At 43.6% G+C, this 17,246-nt stretch overlaps 1 protein-coding gene across 1 annotated transcript; it reads right to left on the bottom strand.

Annotated features, from left to right (window-relative positions):
• Nucleotides 1–1,897: 1,897 nt before the first annotated feature.
• Nucleotides 1,898–6,346, bottom strand: LOC145409917 (anti-lipopolysaccharide factor-like). The gene is made up of 3 exons (XM_080280180.1): nucleotides 6,165–6,346; nucleotides 2,947–3,074; nucleotides 1,898–2,010 (listed from the first exon to the last, which is right to left on the bottom strand). Exons 1-3 carry the CDS (start codon nucleotides 6,344–6,346, stop codon nucleotides 1,898–1,900), a joined length of 423 nt encoding a protein of 140 aa, XP_080136306.1.
• Between the last annotated feature and the right edge of the window lie 10,900 nt (nucleotides 6,347–17,246).

Raw genomic sequence — 17,246 nt, 5'->3', positions numbered from 1 at the left:
TTTCCCCTTTGTTTTTCCTTCCTCCATTCATTATCTATTTAAATTTAAAAAAGTCTGACTTGGCTCGTAACCCTGACTGGGTTAAAAATAATCTGGTTGTTTTTAATGCATCAAAGACTCAGTTTTTACACCTATCAACCCGACAAAATCTTCCACAGGTACACCCACTAATGTTTAATAATATTCAGCTTAATCCTGCATCATCCTTGAACATGCTTGGGGTTTCATTTACTCGGGACTTATCTTGGAAAGATCATATTACATCTCTTGTAAAATCTGCTTCCAAGAGATTAGGTGTGCTAAGCCGACTCCATTCCTTCTTTACCCCTGCACAATTGTTGACTCTATATACGGGTTTTATCCGCCCCTGTGTGGAGTACAACTCTCATGCGTGGGGAGGCTCCCCACATACGGCTCTTCTCAATAGAGTGGAGTCAAAGGCTTTTCGTCTCATTAACTCACCTCCTTTTACTGACTCCCTTCAACCTCTGTCTCATCGTCGCACTGTTGCATCTTTATCTCTTTTCTATAGCTACTTCAATGGTCACTGCTCCTCAGGACTGTCTGCATGCATTCCTCCACCTTTACGACGGGCGAGTAGCACCCATCTAGCGGTGGCTGAATCGGTAGAGAGGCGGCCTGCCGTCCTGATGGACCCAGGATCGAATCCCGGCTGGGGCAGGGAACAGTTTATGGATTTGAATTTCATAGAAGCAGACTTTCCTGATCTACCAGATGACCCGCCAACATGTCATAAAAGTACCCCCGCTAATACCAATACACCAGTCCTGCATGAGACAGCCCTAGCATGTATTCAATATGGACGGTGGGTGTTAGCGCCGAAGTGGTGACATGTGGAGGTGTAGGAGGACTACTGGGCCTTGGGATAGGCTACTGCCCCCGAGATATAGGCCATGAAGCCTTTGCCCAGAGTCGGACACATAAAAAAAAAAAAAAAAAAAAAAAAAAAAACTCTCATCCATTTTCTGTCCAACTCTCTAATGCAAGAGTTAACCGTTACTCCCGGTCCTTCATTTATGCAACAGGTCAACTCTGGAACTGTCTCACTCTGTCTGTATTTCCTGCTTCCTATGATCTCCAGTCTTTCAAACTCAATGTGTCCAGGCATCTCAAAATGGTCGGATCTTGAATTTGGCTCTCTCTTGTATTTTGTTTTTCTCTTGGAAGGAACAACAATTGCTGGCTCGTGGCCTTTGGATCCATCTTCCTCGCATAAAAAAAAAAAATGAACTGAAGTGGTTACAGAGGTGTTAATTAAACTTGGATAATATACCAATATTTTATTTGCTAAAATATCAATCGATACACACTCATATGTTCCTGCTAATCATCAGCTTCATCAAGTGTCAGTAAATGATCAAGGTGTAGTATCTTATAGATATTTCAAACTTTGCCTTACAGTATTTTCAGTGTTTGTCAAAGCAAGTCATAAATGCAAGCCAGCCTTAAATATAACCCCTCTCCCTCTTCATATCATAAAGTACCTTGCCCTGGTCCTTGCTGATGTAGCTTATTGTTGACATGACTTATGAACAGTATGAGTAAGATCCACGCAACAGTAATACTTAATTTTTGATAATGTAAACCTCAAACCAACGAACATTTTAATCACGAAGCCTTGTCAATGAAGAGATGATAGAGAGTCTCCTAGTCTAGAGAAGTACAGGTCCAGGTGTATTTAAGAAGAGGTGAGATGGGCTGGAGAGAGGTAAGGGAGGATATAAAAGGTGTGAGAGAGGAGGTGGGAAGAGGTGAAGGGTGTGAGGAGACTTGAGAAAGAGGATGGAACTATAAGACATCGGATAGAGTGGAAAGAGGGTGGATGGGTTTGTAGAGAGGACTGACAGAGCTGGCTGGCTGGGTACAGTCATGGATTCTACTGGGTTAATTCCTTTGCCTCAGTCTCAGTGATGACGCCAGCTTCCAGGGCCTTCTGCACAAAATCAGCGATGGTGTCGTCCTTCACCTTGGAGACGTCAGTGGTCACGGCTGCCACGCAAGATATGTCAAGCAGGACATTAGTTGCATATCACTGACAATAATTTAGTCTTACTGAAATGGCTTGCACAACAGGATGCGGGTTACAGAATATGGGTATTAGTTTTGCTGGATATGTATTAAACTGATACATTTAATAGGATAACAGCTGCACATTGCCAACATTAAAGCTGAATTGTTGCTAAATAGCCGATCTAACAAAACAAACTATTCCTGTAAAAAAGAAAAATAAAAGGAAAATTTCTTAAACAGCAACGTTTTGTCTTGTGGATATAATTATTATGTTTTGTACACCAAAGGTAAATTAAAACAGTGGTGCTCACTTTATCGCTACTGATCTTCCACACCTTCAGAAAATCGTTGGTGAACATTATTGACATCATTAGCCAGGTACTGAAATTGCATTAAAAAAAATATATGTGTGATAAGCTAACATGTATTTACAGTGTATATAAGTAAGCAGATATTTCACTGGTAAAAAAAAAAAAAAAAGTTAACTCGGCAATGTAACCTTGAAAAAGAAAAAAAAATGAATATATGAATCTGAATGGTGGATAAAAAACAACTGACATTTGCCATCTTCACTACCACATTCATCACCGGCAACCACAGTTACCACCAACCACCACATTCACCACCATCCACCAAATACGCCATCAACCACCAAACTCACCAGTAACCATCACTATCACCATCATCCACCATCGTCACCAACATTCACCACAATCACGACCAACCACCACATTCACTATCACTATGTGTGATTTAACGGCATAAAATTGCCATCTCGAGCTTGAATGCTGAGCTGTAACAAGAGTGAAACACCAAAGTATGATGCCAGTCACGAGGAAGTAAGCGGTGGAAACTAAGCTGCAAAAAGATGAAAACTTCCAGTAAGTTAAGAGGAACCAAATAAATCCCACCTACCCTCGCCAGTTACAGAGGTCCAGCCGGGGCAAACAACGATGCCGCGGTAAGTGTCATGTGATTTGACCTGACTGTAGTGGCAAGAGTGACCCAGGATCACCACTTGACCATTCTGGCGCCAGCTTACTCTAAGGGTAGAGGCGGAACTCGGAAATGAAGTGAAATCAGTTGGAATACAGGGAAATAATGTTTCAAAATGATGACTTCGCTTAAAATTAGATCAACTAAAATGCGAAGAATTCATATTAGACGCAATATAATTAGTTGAAATATATAAATAAAAAGTTGTATTGTAGACATGTTTGACTTTTTATGTTAAAAATCACTTACAGTGTAATGAAGCTCATGAAAATGAAAAAAAAAAAAATGCATTGGACTCTAAGCATTTGAAATATCTCGTAATTAGTTGAAATGTAAATAAATCAGTTGAAAGATTGAAACAGATTTTAGTGTAATAAATTTAAAAAATATATAATTATATTATTTTAAATGTGGCGAATCCAGCAAAAATAAACCAATAATTGAAAATGAATTAAGATCAAAATTATTATAATCAGTTACATAAAACGTAACTCAGTCACTTGAATATCACTTTGAAAAATGATCCTTGTTCACTGATGTGTTTATAAGCAGCACAACTGGCACTTGATCTCTAGCTGAATCATTATAAACAGTTTGATTAAGAATTAAGAACATTTTTATATCCTGCTATTACCAGATCATTTCCTTTAGTTCGTGTAACTCAGTATAGGCCAAGAATCGGCTCCTTTACTCAGACAGTGTATTTTTATTTTTATTTTTCATTTTGGCGATGCAAGACAAAGTACAGGAAAACCCTCTTCTCCTGAGAGTTAACAATGGGTATATCATATTTAATCCATCCATTAAAGAAACGCTATTCTTAATAAAACTGTCTGGCAATAGTAAGATTATACAGTAAAAAAGACGACCTGAAACTGAACAAGTTGACTCAATTTTTCTTACTCGACTTTAACTCTAACTCCCTGGCACTGAGGAGAGACAGCTAGTGCAAACAGAACGACTGCCACCAGACACAACACCGGCTTCCCCATCTTCCTGCTTAGGAACTTCAGTGAAGAGGACGTTCAACACTCGTTGGTGTCTTGAGGTGCTTTGATGTCCCCCCTCTGCCAGGTTCGATATATATACCCATACCTTGCTTCCCTCATTGATTACCCAAAGTTGCCAGAATGTTCTTTTTCGTCCCCATATCACTGAGTTCATTTGGGTGGATGTTAATTCCTTCATTATTTTTCTGTGAAGCCCTAAATATAATTACAAGTAATGCATCACTATTTTTTTAAAGCCAAGTACTACACTGTAATCTGAGCTGCACATGAAATTAGAGTCGTTGAATAAAAAACGAAATTTGAAAAACATCAGACATGACAGGGAAGGCACCAATGTCAAACTCATTATTGCTAATGATCAGACATGTAACTACTATTTCAGGACTTGGTGTAATGAACAGTACTGACGTAGAGTTAGACTTGCACATCTGAGATTTTTAAAAAATCCGTTGCTAAGACAGCCAAACATTATTGACATCTTGATCAATACCACCATAACTGTAATTACTTTCATTATACATGGATTCAGAGTAAAAGCAGTGCTCGTCTTGGATTTCTTATTCAAGAAGGAATTAATGTTTTTTTTTTCCTCTATTGAGCTAAACGAAGATCAGGGCATCACAGGTCTTTGAAAATGATCGACTATGAACTCCTTAATTTCTTGTTTCGTATTATGACTGATTCTTGCACTCTCTACATGTTTTTATGCAACTTTTAAAAGTCTGTAGTAATGAAACAATTTATTTTGGCTTTGTCCAATCCCTCCAGGTCGACCAGTCTCTCCTAAGCAAATCAAAATTCCTTGGAGGTAGCAAGAATACAATGTAAACGATGTGCAGTGGTACACGAGGATGAAGTAAGTAATATCCATAATGCTTAATTAGGCAATCCAAGAAATAATCGCAATAAACGATTTTGCATCATTAGATTTTTTATTCTGGTCAGTGAAATTGTAAATCAAATATACTTTTGGGATCACCAAAAAGTTATTTTGAAGAAATATATATATTTTTTTCACTGCCCAGTGTACATATTCTTTCTCGACCGACTTTCCTATCCATTTTTTTTTTTTATAAGTTATATCACCAAGGTAGGGTAGTGGATGTTGGAGTGGCCCTGGTGAGAGAGGATAGTGTTTGGAAACTTCCTGTACTGTTGTTTGCAAATGATACTGTGTTGTTGAGTGAAGACGAAGGGGAGCTGCAAGGTTTGGTGGATGAGTTTGAGGGAGTGTGTAAGAAACGGAATCTAAAGGTGAATGTAGGGAAGAGTAAAGTGATGGTCTTTGAGAGAGGTGAAGTTAGTGAATGTACAGCGAGGTTGGATGGTGAGGAATTGGAAAATGTGAGTACGTTTAAGTACTTGGGTAGTGTGATGAGTAAGGATGGAGGTTTGGAGGGTGAAGTGCTTGAAAGGGTACAGCAGGGAAGAAAGGTTGCTGGTTCTTTGAAAGCAGTGATAAGAAACAGGGAAGTGAGCATGGAAGTGAAAAAGTTACTACATGACAGTATTGTGATACCAACTCTAACGTACGGAAGTGAAGCTTGGACATTGTTGGAAGGACACAAGTCAAGAGTGAGAGCAGTGGAAATGAGTTATTTAAGAGGAGCCTGTGGAATCACGTGGAGAGACAGGCTGACGAATGAGAATATAAAGGAGCATTGTGGTGTGGATGTGGATGTGATAGGAAGCGTTATGAGGAACACACTGAGGTGGTTTGGCCATGTGGAGAGGATGGAGGGTCAAAGACTGACGAAGAGAGTGTATGTGAGTGAGGTGGAGGGGGGAAGAGGGAGGGGGAGGCCGAGGATGAGATGGAGGGATGGTGTGGAGAGGTATATGAGAGAGGGGGGTGTGAGTTGGGAGCAGGGCAGTGAAATGGCGGGGGACAGGGCGACTTGGAGGCAATTTGTTTGTGGCCACCCCAAACGGGATTGAGGCGTCTGGCAATAGATAGATAGATAGATCACCAGTTTCCTAAATGCTTGTTCTGTGCTACAAAATCAAGAACCACAGCAAAATTGTGCTGCCTCGCTTTACAGCAGGAGACCAACAGCAACTCTAGCACTGGCCTAGAAGGCTAAAATGGAGTTAGACCATGTTTTATTTTTCCTCTCATGCTCCTACCCTTCAACACAATGACTGCCCTTCAACACACCGGGGATCTTGGTAATCTGGGCCCAACAGGGATTTGTGAAGTTGAAGAGGGCAGCCACGGTAGGCTGTGAGAGGCACCTATTGACAAGTCCCCGCCTGGGCGAGATTGGAATTCCTGTACCGACTTGGCCCTTGAAGCCAGACTGCGTCATGTTACCTGCCACGGTTGAAATGAGAAAAAAATGCTGTCTGAATTCCATTGTTTGGTATGAACATAGTGCCTCCTAGACTTAATTGAAATTTCAAGTTATCTGTAAAAATCGCCAGGATAAAGAGCAGCCCAGGGATCATCAAACTTCCACGGCAGCAGTTCTCTAATGGCTGGTCAGACTCATCTCACAGGCAGGCAAATCACAGTAACTATCAGTGAACACGAGCATTCTTTTATACCAACCCCACATGAATTTATTGAGCAGAGTAAATTACCACCAGGCATCAGTGGGTTTAAGTCTCTCTCAATATTTGATGCATCAGCAGCATCATATATTTTCAGGTTGAAGTTTACAGGTAAGGTGCCAGAACAAAAAACTATTAAAAAAATATATATTTCCGAGCAGCTCATGTTATATTCAGTTGTGTGGTGGTGGAACACAAGGGATATAAAAGAAATAACTGGACACTGTACTTCCCACAGTCAGAGGAGACACGCCAGAATCTTACTCCTAAGGTGTCATGTTTTGCTTGATTTGTGTTTCTCATTGTCTCCTGAAAACTTTAGGTTGTAAGTCTGATCCAGTAATTGAAAAGCTCCGATAATTCTGTGTCTACCCAGCATCTTCAACAGTAATAGTATTGTGCAAAGTTTCAGCTTACAAGGCTAAGAATATAATTATATAATGTTTTTCTTCATTTACAATGCAGTGAGGTAGTTACAGTCCACGAGGAAAGAGTAAGGCAAAAGGAATGACAAGCAATTCAGAGAAACAAGTTATATGACCATAAAGAGAAATTATTTAGAAAATAATGTGCACACAAGGTACGAGTGAGAATGGAAAACACATTGGATGGATCGGAGACAATTTTAAGAGTCAGAGGAATAAATGAAAATATGAGAGACGAAAGTTGAGCAACAGGAATGAAAAATACATCACAACGTTTAGATCTGGTCCAGAAGACGTGGTTGAAAAATTATGAAAGAATAATGTATAAAATATGAAGGACTAAAAAAAATGGAAAACGAGACCTGGTTTCCAAAACAAGAGGATGTTGACATAATACTGTATAAAGGAAAGCAAACAGCAATAGATCTGTTGGTCCTTTCGTGGCTGTTTGTTACAGGGAAGGTTATAACTAACAAAAGAAATCCATCAGCTAAAGACAAGAATAGAAAAGCAGAAACAAAGGGAAAGAACTGAAGGATGAAAAACTAAAAAGAATGAAAATTCAGAAGAGGAGAGACGTCTGAGAAAACTGAGATGTCTGGAAATAGGGGAGTGAAAATATGTAAGAAAGATCCATCTATGTTTTTATTGCCAGACGCCTTATTGCCGTAAGGGGTGACCACAAACAAATCTACTCCATGTCGCCCTGTTCCCCGCCATTTCAATGCCCTGCTCCCAGCTCAAACCTCCTTCTCTTATATACCTCTCCACTCCATCTCTCCATCTCATCCCCGACCTCCACTTCCCTCTCCCCCCCTCCACCTCACTCACATACACTCTCCTCGTTAGTCTCTCACTCTCCATCCTCTCCACATGGCCAAACTACCTCAATGTATTTCTCCTAACGCTTTCTATCACATCCACACTAGAACGCTCCTTCACTTCCTCACTTGTCAGTCCGCCTCTCCACATGCTCCTCTCAAATAAGTCATTTCCACTGTTCTCACTCATGACTTGTGTCCTTCCAACGAGGCCTAAGCTTCACTTCGATATCACAGTACTATCATACAACGAAATTTTTGCTTCCATGATCACTTCCCTAAATACTGCATTCAAAGAACCAGCAACCGTTCTTCCCAGTTGTACCCTTTCAAGCACTTCATCCTCCAAACTTTCATCGTTACTCATCACACTACCCAAGTACTTAAATGTACTCACATTTTCCATTTGGTCATTATCGAACCTCACTGTACGTACATTCAGTGACTTAATTTCTTTCGAAGGCCATAACTTTACTCCTCACTATACTCGCCTTTCGATTCCGTTTCTTACACACTTTCCCAAACTCATTTACTAAGCCTTTCAGTTCTCCTTCGTCTTCACTTAACAACACAGTATCATCTGCACACAACAGATCAGGAAGTCTACAAACGTTGTCTACCCTCATTAGGGCCACTCCAACTTCCACTCCCCTACCTTGTATCTCTTTATAACCCCATCCATGTACAAATTAAATAACCATGGAGACATGGCACATCCCTGTTTCTATCCAACAGTCAGACAGAAAAAATCACTCAGTTCACTATCCACACGCACTGGAGCTTTAGCACCCTCATACATGTTATTCACGGCATTTCAACAACTTACCATTTACCCCATATAGTCTTAAAATTTTCCACTTTCCCTGCCTATACACCGTGTCATATGCTTTCTCCAAATCCATGGGGGCCGCTTACAACTTCTTTCCCTTATCTAGAAACTTTTCCACTAAAGAACTGATCTACACAACCTCATCCCTTCCTAAAACCTCTCTGTTTTTCTCCAACTAATTCCTCTGTTATTTCCCTAACTCTGTGAATAAGTATCCTACCATATATTTTTCCTATTACACTAAGAAAACAAATGTCCTTATGATTAACACACACTTCCTTTTCCCCTTTCCCTGTGTACAGGGGAATAATTACACTTGACTTCCAATCCTCTGGGACGCTACCTTCTTCCCAGCCAATCTACACGTATTCCACATCCATTGTACTAATATCTCTCCCCCAAGTTTCAGCATTTCACCACAAACTCTATGAGTTCCTGAGGCTTTCCTCATTTTTACTTTCTTCATTGCTTCCACCACCTCCATCCTACTGATCTCTTCCTCCCATACCACCTCCCTCCTTCTCCCAACCATTCCCCAGCCTTATACTTATAATCGCATTACTTTCACTCACTATGTGTAATAGTTCCTTAAAGTGTTCACTCTATCTGCTTACTTTTTCTCCCTTCGCCACTAACAATTTCCCATTTTTATCTTTCACTCCCCGACTAATTTCTTTATCACCCTGTCTACCTCTCTTTACCTGTGTCCAGAACATTTTCTTACATTCCCTCTATTTTACATTCAGATCCTTCCAAATTCCCCATCTGCTCCCTTCTTACTCTCTCTTACTAATCTTTTCATCTCTCTCTTCCTCTCTACATATAACTCTCTCTTCCTTTTCTCAACATCCTCCCTGCCCCTGCATCCCATCTACACACCATATGCTTTCTTCTTTTGCTCCACAGCCTGTCTCGCCTCTTCATGCTGTTCCTTGCATCCCTTTCGTCTTCTTTTCACCCCACCTATCGCCTCATATGCTGCACATATTTCTTCTGTGCATGTCTTGAGCTTAAAAATCAACATCATGGAAAAGAGTGTAAAGGAATGTGTGGAAACACAGAGAAAGAGAAGTAAAGAGGTAAGAAAAAGAAGACTAAAAATATATTTTTCGCAGATTCAAAAAATGAAAACAGTCAGAAGGTCGAGGAATAAGAGAGAATGACCACCGTATACGTCGAGAATGATGGAGAAAATAAGTACTGCAGAGGAAGAAAAATCCATCAGAACAAGACAGGCACTTTTGATAGCCGCAACCGTCGTGAAATATTTTAATGGAAAAAAATAACTATTTTTGAGAGGGGAGTAGGCCCCACGAAGGTTAATTCCACATAAAAATCTGGGAGGAGGTCTGTCACTGCATACAATTTTGTATTCGTAGGGAAAAAAGTCAGCTCCCCGCTGGGGGCTGTGAAGTCCCACCCTGCCTAAAACTTGATATGGGTGCAGACTTATCTTTGTGCAAATGTCGTTATCATATATAAAATATTAATGGCTGTTCAAATCAGTATTAACCAGGACCCCTGGGGCTAACACCTCCTCTCCCCGGTAAAGGACAATCTTCGGGGGTGCCTCCCCACCTGAACCTGGCCTGAATGTCTAGTACTGTGCAAAATTTCGTGTTTTTCTCTCTCTATATATATATATATATATATATATATATATATATATATATATATATATATATATATATATATATATATATATATATATATATTTTGCAATGCCCCCTATGGGCCATCCCCTTCCCTCACGTGAAGGGTGTGGGAAAACTATCACTGCAAAATTATGTGTTTGTATGTCATTTTCAAGGCTTTTGATCACACTACCTTTATTCAGTTCAATACAGATAATTAAACACTAATTTATACTTGAATCAATAAATCATACTTTATATTGCTTTTAAATATGAAAGTAGCAATTATGAAACATTTAAAAGTTACACTGGCATTAATTAAAAAGTCAAAATGATTGACGTGTTGTAATGGATGATTTTACTATCCCCTGGTGAGCCAATCTCTAGGACTGCATTAAAAGTACTTCATTAATAGATCTCATCTTGAATAATGAATTACTTGGTCATGATATCACTGGTGTCTTTCCTTATATTTTTCAAGGGTTTCTTTTATTCCATTCCTTCTTCAAGAAATAAACTATCGTAGGTAAAGGTAGAGAAGCAATGAATTATCTGCAGCACAATACAATATAATTTTTTAACATCAGCACTAATTAAATGAATGGAAAAGATCAGCATGACAAATATGGGTCACTAAGGAAGGCAGTGACGAATTGACCTGTAGTGAGCCAGACCGAGAACAACAGAACACTCAGAAGCGCCAAGGAATCAAGATCAATCTCTCTACATTGCAGTTGCCCGAGACCTGAGTAAGAAGATGGGGAAGCAGGTGTTGTGTGTTGTAGCGCTAGTACTGCTGCTTGCAGCCTTAACCCCTCAGTGCCAGGCAAAGTGGTGTAATCACAGACAAAGACATAACGACCTTAAGGAAAACTAAGTCAAGTCCTTCAATCTGTCTGTCTGTCTGTCTGTCTCTGTCTGTCTGTCTGTCTGTCTGTCTGTCTGTCTATGTCTCTCTCTCTCTCTCTCTCTCTCTCTCTCTCTCTCTCTCAATGGTATATAAGAGGATTACTGGGCCTTGAGAACAGGCTATGAAGCCTATGCCCCGAGACAGATACATAAAAAAAATAACCCTAAGCAACAAGTACTCTTTACCAAATCCACTCACCTAAAGTTCATGCAGTTGTACTCGGCTGAGATTTTCGACATTTCGCAGCTTGTTTCCCGTTGCTTAGTGGCAGAATAAGGCAATACTACGGCTGTACATCCATTCCACAGAACTTCTTCGTGACCAGCATCATATTCTAGTGTTAATGTCTAGTGAATAGATCAACAGTCAAGATGAAGAAATGGCATTTTTACTCCTGCTTAAAGAAAACACAGTATAGGTACAGGGAACTTTATCCATTGGGAATTTTGTGCATGGAGAGGATGGAGGATGAAAGACTGACTAAAAGAGATTATGCGAGTGAGACGGAGGGGGAGAGTAGTAAGGATCGAACTAGGATGAGATGGAAGAATGGGGTGGAAAGGATGGAGAACGAGAGACTGACTAGAAGAGTGTATGAGAAGATTGATAGCGAGAGGGCGAGAGGGAAGGGGGGGGGGAGACACCAAGGATGAGACAGATGGAGTGGAGAGATAAGTGAGAAAGGAGAGCGTGAGTTCGATGGAGGGCAGCCAAATGGCAGAGACAAGGGCAACGTGTGGGCGATTTATTTGCAGCCACCAATGACGGGATTAAGGTGTTTGGTGGAGTACCGTGGGATAGTGGTGGGGTTGGGTGGGATATGGTGGGGTCATGACGGGGTTCGGTGGGGTGCAATGATTGCATTGGGGTAATAGTGGAGTTGCGTGGGATGCAGTGGGGAAATGATGCCGTTGGGTGAGGTACAGTGGGATAATGATTGGGTTGGATGTGGTGCAGTGGGGTAATGGTGGGGTTGGGTGGAGAGTAGTGGGGTAATGATGGGGTTGGATGTGGTGCAGTGGGGTAATGGTGGGGTTCGGTGGGGAGTAGGGGGGTAATGATGGGGTTGGATGTGGTGCAGTGGGGTAACGGTAGAGTTGGGTGAGGTGCAGTGGGGTAATGGTGGGGTTGGGTGGGGTGCACTGAGGTTATGGTGGGGTTGGGTGGGATGCAGTGGGGCAATGTAGGGGTTAAGAGGGATCTAGTGGGGTAATGCTGGGGTTGGGTGAGGTGCAGTGGGGTAATGATGGGGCTGGGTGGGTGCAGTGGGGTAATGGTAGGGTTGGGTGGGGAGTAGTGGGGTAATGATGGGGTTGGGTGGCGTGCAATGGTGCAATGGTGGGGTTGGGTGGAGTACAATGGGACAACGGTGGGGTTGTGCGGTGTGCAGTGGGGGCAATGATTGGGCTGGGTGGGGTGCAGTGGGGTAATGGTGGGATTGGGTGGGATGCAGTAGGGCAATGGTGAGGTTGGATGGAGAGCAGAGTGGTAATGCTGCTGTTCGGTGGGGGTGGAATAGTTGCAGCAGGGTAATGATTTTGGTTGGGTTAGGTGAAATGGGGAAAGGATGGGGCTGGGTGGAGTGCAGTAGGTAATGAAGGGGATGGGTGGTTTGCACTAGGATAATGATCGGGTTGGGCGGGATGTTGTGGAGTAATGTTGGGGTTGGGTAAGGTTCGGTGGGGTAATGGTGGGGTTGGGTGGGGTGCAGGAAGATAATGGTGGGGTTGGGTGAGATGGAGTAGAGTAATGGTGAGGTTAGGTGGGGTTCAGTGGGGTAATGATGGGGTAGGGTGAGTGAAGTGGGGTTTTCATGGGGTTGGGTGGGGTACAGTGGGGTAATGGTGGGGTTGGGTGGGGTGCAGTGAGGTAATGGCTGGGTTAGGTGGGGTTGGGTTGGGCACAGTGGGGTAATGATGGGACTCGTGGGGTTCAGTGCGTTATGGAAGGGATGGGTGGGGTGCAGTGGGGTAATGATGGGGTTGTGTGGGGTGCATTAGGGAAATGGTGGAGTTGGGAGGAGTGCATTAGGGGAATGGTGGGGTAGGGTGGGGTGCACTGGGATAATGATGGCGTTGGGTGAGTTACAGTGGGGAAATGGTGGGTTTGGGTGTGGTGCAGTCTGGTAATCATTGGGTTGGAGGAGGTGAAGTGGGGTAAAGATGGGGTTGGGTAGGGTGCAGTTGAGTAAAGATGGGTTTGGGTGGGGTGAAATGGGGTAATGGTGGAGTTGGGTGGGGTGTTGTGAGGTAATGATGGGGTTAAATGGGGTGAAGTGGGGTAATGGCAGGGTTGGGTAGGGTGCAGTTGGGTAATGGTGGGGTTGGGTGGGATGAAATGGGGTAGTGATGGGGCTGAATATGGTGCTGTGAGCTAATGATGGGGTTGGGTGGGTTGCAATGGGGTAATGATTTGGTTCGATAGGGTTGGGTGTTGTGCCCTGGGGGAATGACATGGTTGGATGGGGTTGGATAGGGTAATGATGGGGTCAGTGGGGTGAAGTCGAGTAATGGTGGGGTTGGATAAGATGCTGTGGGGTAATGGTGGGGTTGGGTGGGGTGCAGTGATGTAATGGTGGGGTTGGGTGCGGTGAATTGGGCTAATGGTGGGGTTGGGTGGGGTGCAGTGATGTAATGGTGAGGTTGGGTGTGGTGAATTGGAGTAATGGAGTGGTTGGGTGGGGTGCAGTGGGGTTATTGTAGTTAAGGGTGGGGTATAGTGAGGTAATGGTGGGGTTGGGTTGGGTGCAGTGAGTTAATTGCAGGGTTGGGTGGGGGTAATGTTGGACTTTACTCGGGTGCAATGAGGTAATGGTGTGATTAGGTGTGGTGCAGTGGGGTAATGATGGGATTAGTTCGGGTGCCGTGGGTTTATGATGAGGTTAGGTGGGGTGCCGTGACGTAATGATGGGGTTGAGTGGGGTGCTGTTGTAAGGGCGCGTTCACATGTGTGCTCAAACAAGTACTGGCAACGTGTAAGCAATACAGTAACGAACGCGCTGCAAATATGTTGGGAGCAGCAGCATCCAGATCATGTTGGCAACATCATGATGAAGTCTCAGCTGCCTCGTACGGACACACTTATCCCATCACCTCTGCTGCCAGTGTTCGAAGCTTCACCGAAACATATTTGCATACATCTGTCCAAATACTGCTGCAAACATGTTCCCCACCTGATTCTGGCCAGCTGTGTTGCCAACATATGTTCGAGTACACGTGTGGACGCGCCTAATAATGGGGTTGGGTGGGGTACAGTAGAGTAACGTTGGCGTTGAGAGGGGTGCAGTGGGGTAAGGGTAAGTGGGGTGCAGTGAGGTAATGGTGGGGTTTGGGTGGTGTGCAGAGGGGTAATTTTTGTGTTGGATGGCGTGCAGTGGGATAATATTGCCGCTGAGTGGGGTGCAGTGGGGTAATGATGAGGTTGGGTGGAGTGCAGTGGGGCAATGGTGGGGTTGGGTGGGTGCAGTAGGGTAATGATGGGGTTGGGCTGGGTGCCGTGGGATGATGGTGGGGTTAGGTTGATTGCAGTAGGGTTGGGTGGGGTGGGGTGCAGTAGTGTAATGGTGGGGTTGGGTGGGGTGCAATGGATCAATGATGGGAATGGGTGGGGTGCAGTGGGGGAATGGAGAGGTTTGGTTGGGTAATGGAGAGGTTGGCTAGGGTGCAGTGAGGTAATGGTGGCCTTGGTGCAGTGTAGTGGGATTATCATGGGGTTAGGTAGGATGAAGTAGGGTAATGGTGGGGTTAAGTGAGGTAGTTTGGGGGTTAAGTGGGGTATTGGTGAGGTTGGGTGTGGTGCAGTTGGGTAATGGAATGGTTGGGTGGGGTGAAATGAGGTAATGGTGGGGTTGGGATGGGTGCAGTGGGTCAATGATATGGCTGGGTGGGGTACAGTCGGATAATGACAAGGTTGGTTGGGGTTGGGTGGGATAATGGTAAGGTTGGGTCGGATGTAGTGTGGTATATGTAGGGTTAGGTGAGATGCAGTGGAATAATGATGGAGTTGGGCGTGATGCAGTGAGGTAATGGTGGGGTTGGGTGGGTTCACTGGGGCAATGGAAGAATTGGGATGAGTGCACTGAGGTAATGATGGGGTTGGGTGAGGTGCAGTGGGATAATGGTGAGGTTTGGTGAGGTGCAATGGGGTAATGGTGGGGTTCAGTGGGGTGCAATGGCATAATGGTGAGGTTTGGTGGGGTGCAATGGGGTATTGGTGGGGTTCGGTGGGGTGCAATGGGATATTGGTGAGGTTTGGTGGGGTGCAATGGGGTATTGGTGGAGTGCAGTGGGGTAATAATGGGGTTCGGTTGGGTGCAGTGGGGAAATGATGGGGTTGGTTGGGATGCAGTGGGGTAATGGTGGATTTGGGTTGGGTGAAGTGGGGTACTGATAGGGCTTGATTGGGTGCAGTGGGGTTAGGTGGGGTTGGTTGGGGTGCAGTGTGGTAACGATGGGGTTGTGTGGGGTGCAATGGGGAATGGTGGGGTTGGATGGAATGCAGTTGGGGAATGGAGTAGTTGGATCAGGTAATGGCAGGGTTGGCTGGGGTGTAGTTGGGTAATGATGGCCTTCGGTGGGATGCAGTGAGGTAATGGTGGGGATGGCTGGGGTGCAGTGGGTTAATGATGTGGGTGGTTCGGGTGCCGTGGGGTAATGGTGATACTGGGTGGGATGCTTTTTTTTTTTCTCCCTGTAGGATCAATTCGAGACTTTGGAACTTTCTGCACACGTCTCTTCTTGTCCTTCCTGCGAACAAAAAAAAAAAAAAAATGAAAATCAGGACAGGAAGGCGAAAGTCTGTCTCTGAGTCTGTCTCGCCTGGTTTGGTTGTGAAATGAATGGTGTCTGTATGAAATGAAAGATGAACCAAAACTGTAAAATACAAGGTGGTATCATATATTAAGTTTCTCTTCCACTCAACAGGCCGATTTCCTGTGTGCTGCTAGGACGGTTCAGTGTAAGCAGTGTCTCTCTTGCATTATTTACATATTTTCTACTCCCACTGCCATACCCACGCCCACGTCAGCAGAATGAGCCATCCCCGCATCACATGAGACAATGCCAGGTGAGTGTCTAATGGAGTAATAATTACAATCTGCCCTGTATACAACATTGGCTTAGGGAATTTAATTAACACAACACCGACTCCCTATTAGCTGTTATCTCAGTACCCAGCCAACACAACACCGACACCCTATCAGCAGTTATCTCAGTACCCAGCCAAAATCTGCTTGGCTCCCAGTAGACAAGAGGTCGCTCTGTCATCAACCCTTCAGTCCGTCTCCAATGCACATAGCTGCTCTCCTTAGTGCTTTGGGACGGTTGTGTGTCGTAGCCTGTGGAAATTTGTGGGTGTTTTCCTTGTCATTCCTTCATTCTATTTCCTGTGCATGCAGTTGTCACTCTCTGTCTTTATTCTCAGCCTGTGGATCAGAACTGAAATGGGGACCAGTAATTTGCTGTGTTAAAGCTCCAGGCTTATCCGAAACGTGAACCGAGTGGACTGCAGACTGAAGTTTCCCTCCTAGTCCACCATCGTCCTTGCAGGGGATAGGGAGATTGGAGGGCGAATTGTGTCATCGAGCAGTGTAGCTGGATGGTTGTGTCGGCACCACCACATAAGGCGTCCCTCTTCAACACAGGGAACCAAAGATCGTAGTGATACGCCCCTTCACTCCTGTGATGTATTTCATTTTTCATTCTTGCTTTCTTCAGGGGGATTTATTCAATTTAGGGGATAAGTTTTGAACTGGGTGAGTTAGCTAATGCCTCCATTACCTCTCTAAGTACTGGAGATCCTTCCTAGTTGAACTAAGTAGTTTGGTTAACTCAGTGATGTGGCAAAAACATATCTTTGAAGAGCCTAAACTGTATGTATATGCGTTTGTCTTGACTAATAATACCTAACAAATAATTATCAAACTACACTCAGTATTAATATGACCAAACACACAAAAAAAAGTCAGTATTAAAATAACTTGAAAAAAAAAATTGATTCAATATTAATGTGACAAAAAAAAAATTAATAGTTAATATTA

This window comes from Coenobita brevimanus, chromosome 83 (assembly GCF_032717465.1).
Source record: "Coenobita brevimanus isolate Jiangsu-jjx chromosome 83, ASM3271746v2, whole genome shotgun sequence".
Taxonomy (NCBI): Eukaryota; Metazoa; Arthropoda; class Malacostraca; order Decapoda; family Coenobitidae; genus Coenobita; species Coenobita brevimanus.
The sequence above is the reverse complement of the archived record's forward strand: the minus strand, read 5'-3'. Positions and strand labels throughout refer to the sequence as shown.

What these genes read in the sequence shown, in the direction of transcription:
- LOC145409917 (XM_080280180.1), bottom strand. Translation starts at nt 6,346, where the DNA reads ATGACGCAGTCTGGCTTCAAGGGCCAAGTCGGTACAGGAATTCCAATC. An exon ending in GGCAGTCATTGTGTTGAAGG is followed by an intron (nt 3,075 to 6,164) that starts GTAGGAGCATGA and finishes CTCTACCCTTAG; the next exon opens with AGTAAGCTGGCGCCAGAATG. An exon ending in GACCTCTGTAACTGGCGAGG is followed by an intron (nt 2,011 to 2,946) that starts GTAGGTGGGATT and finishes CTTGCGTGGCAG; the next exon opens with CCGTGACCACTGACGTCTCC.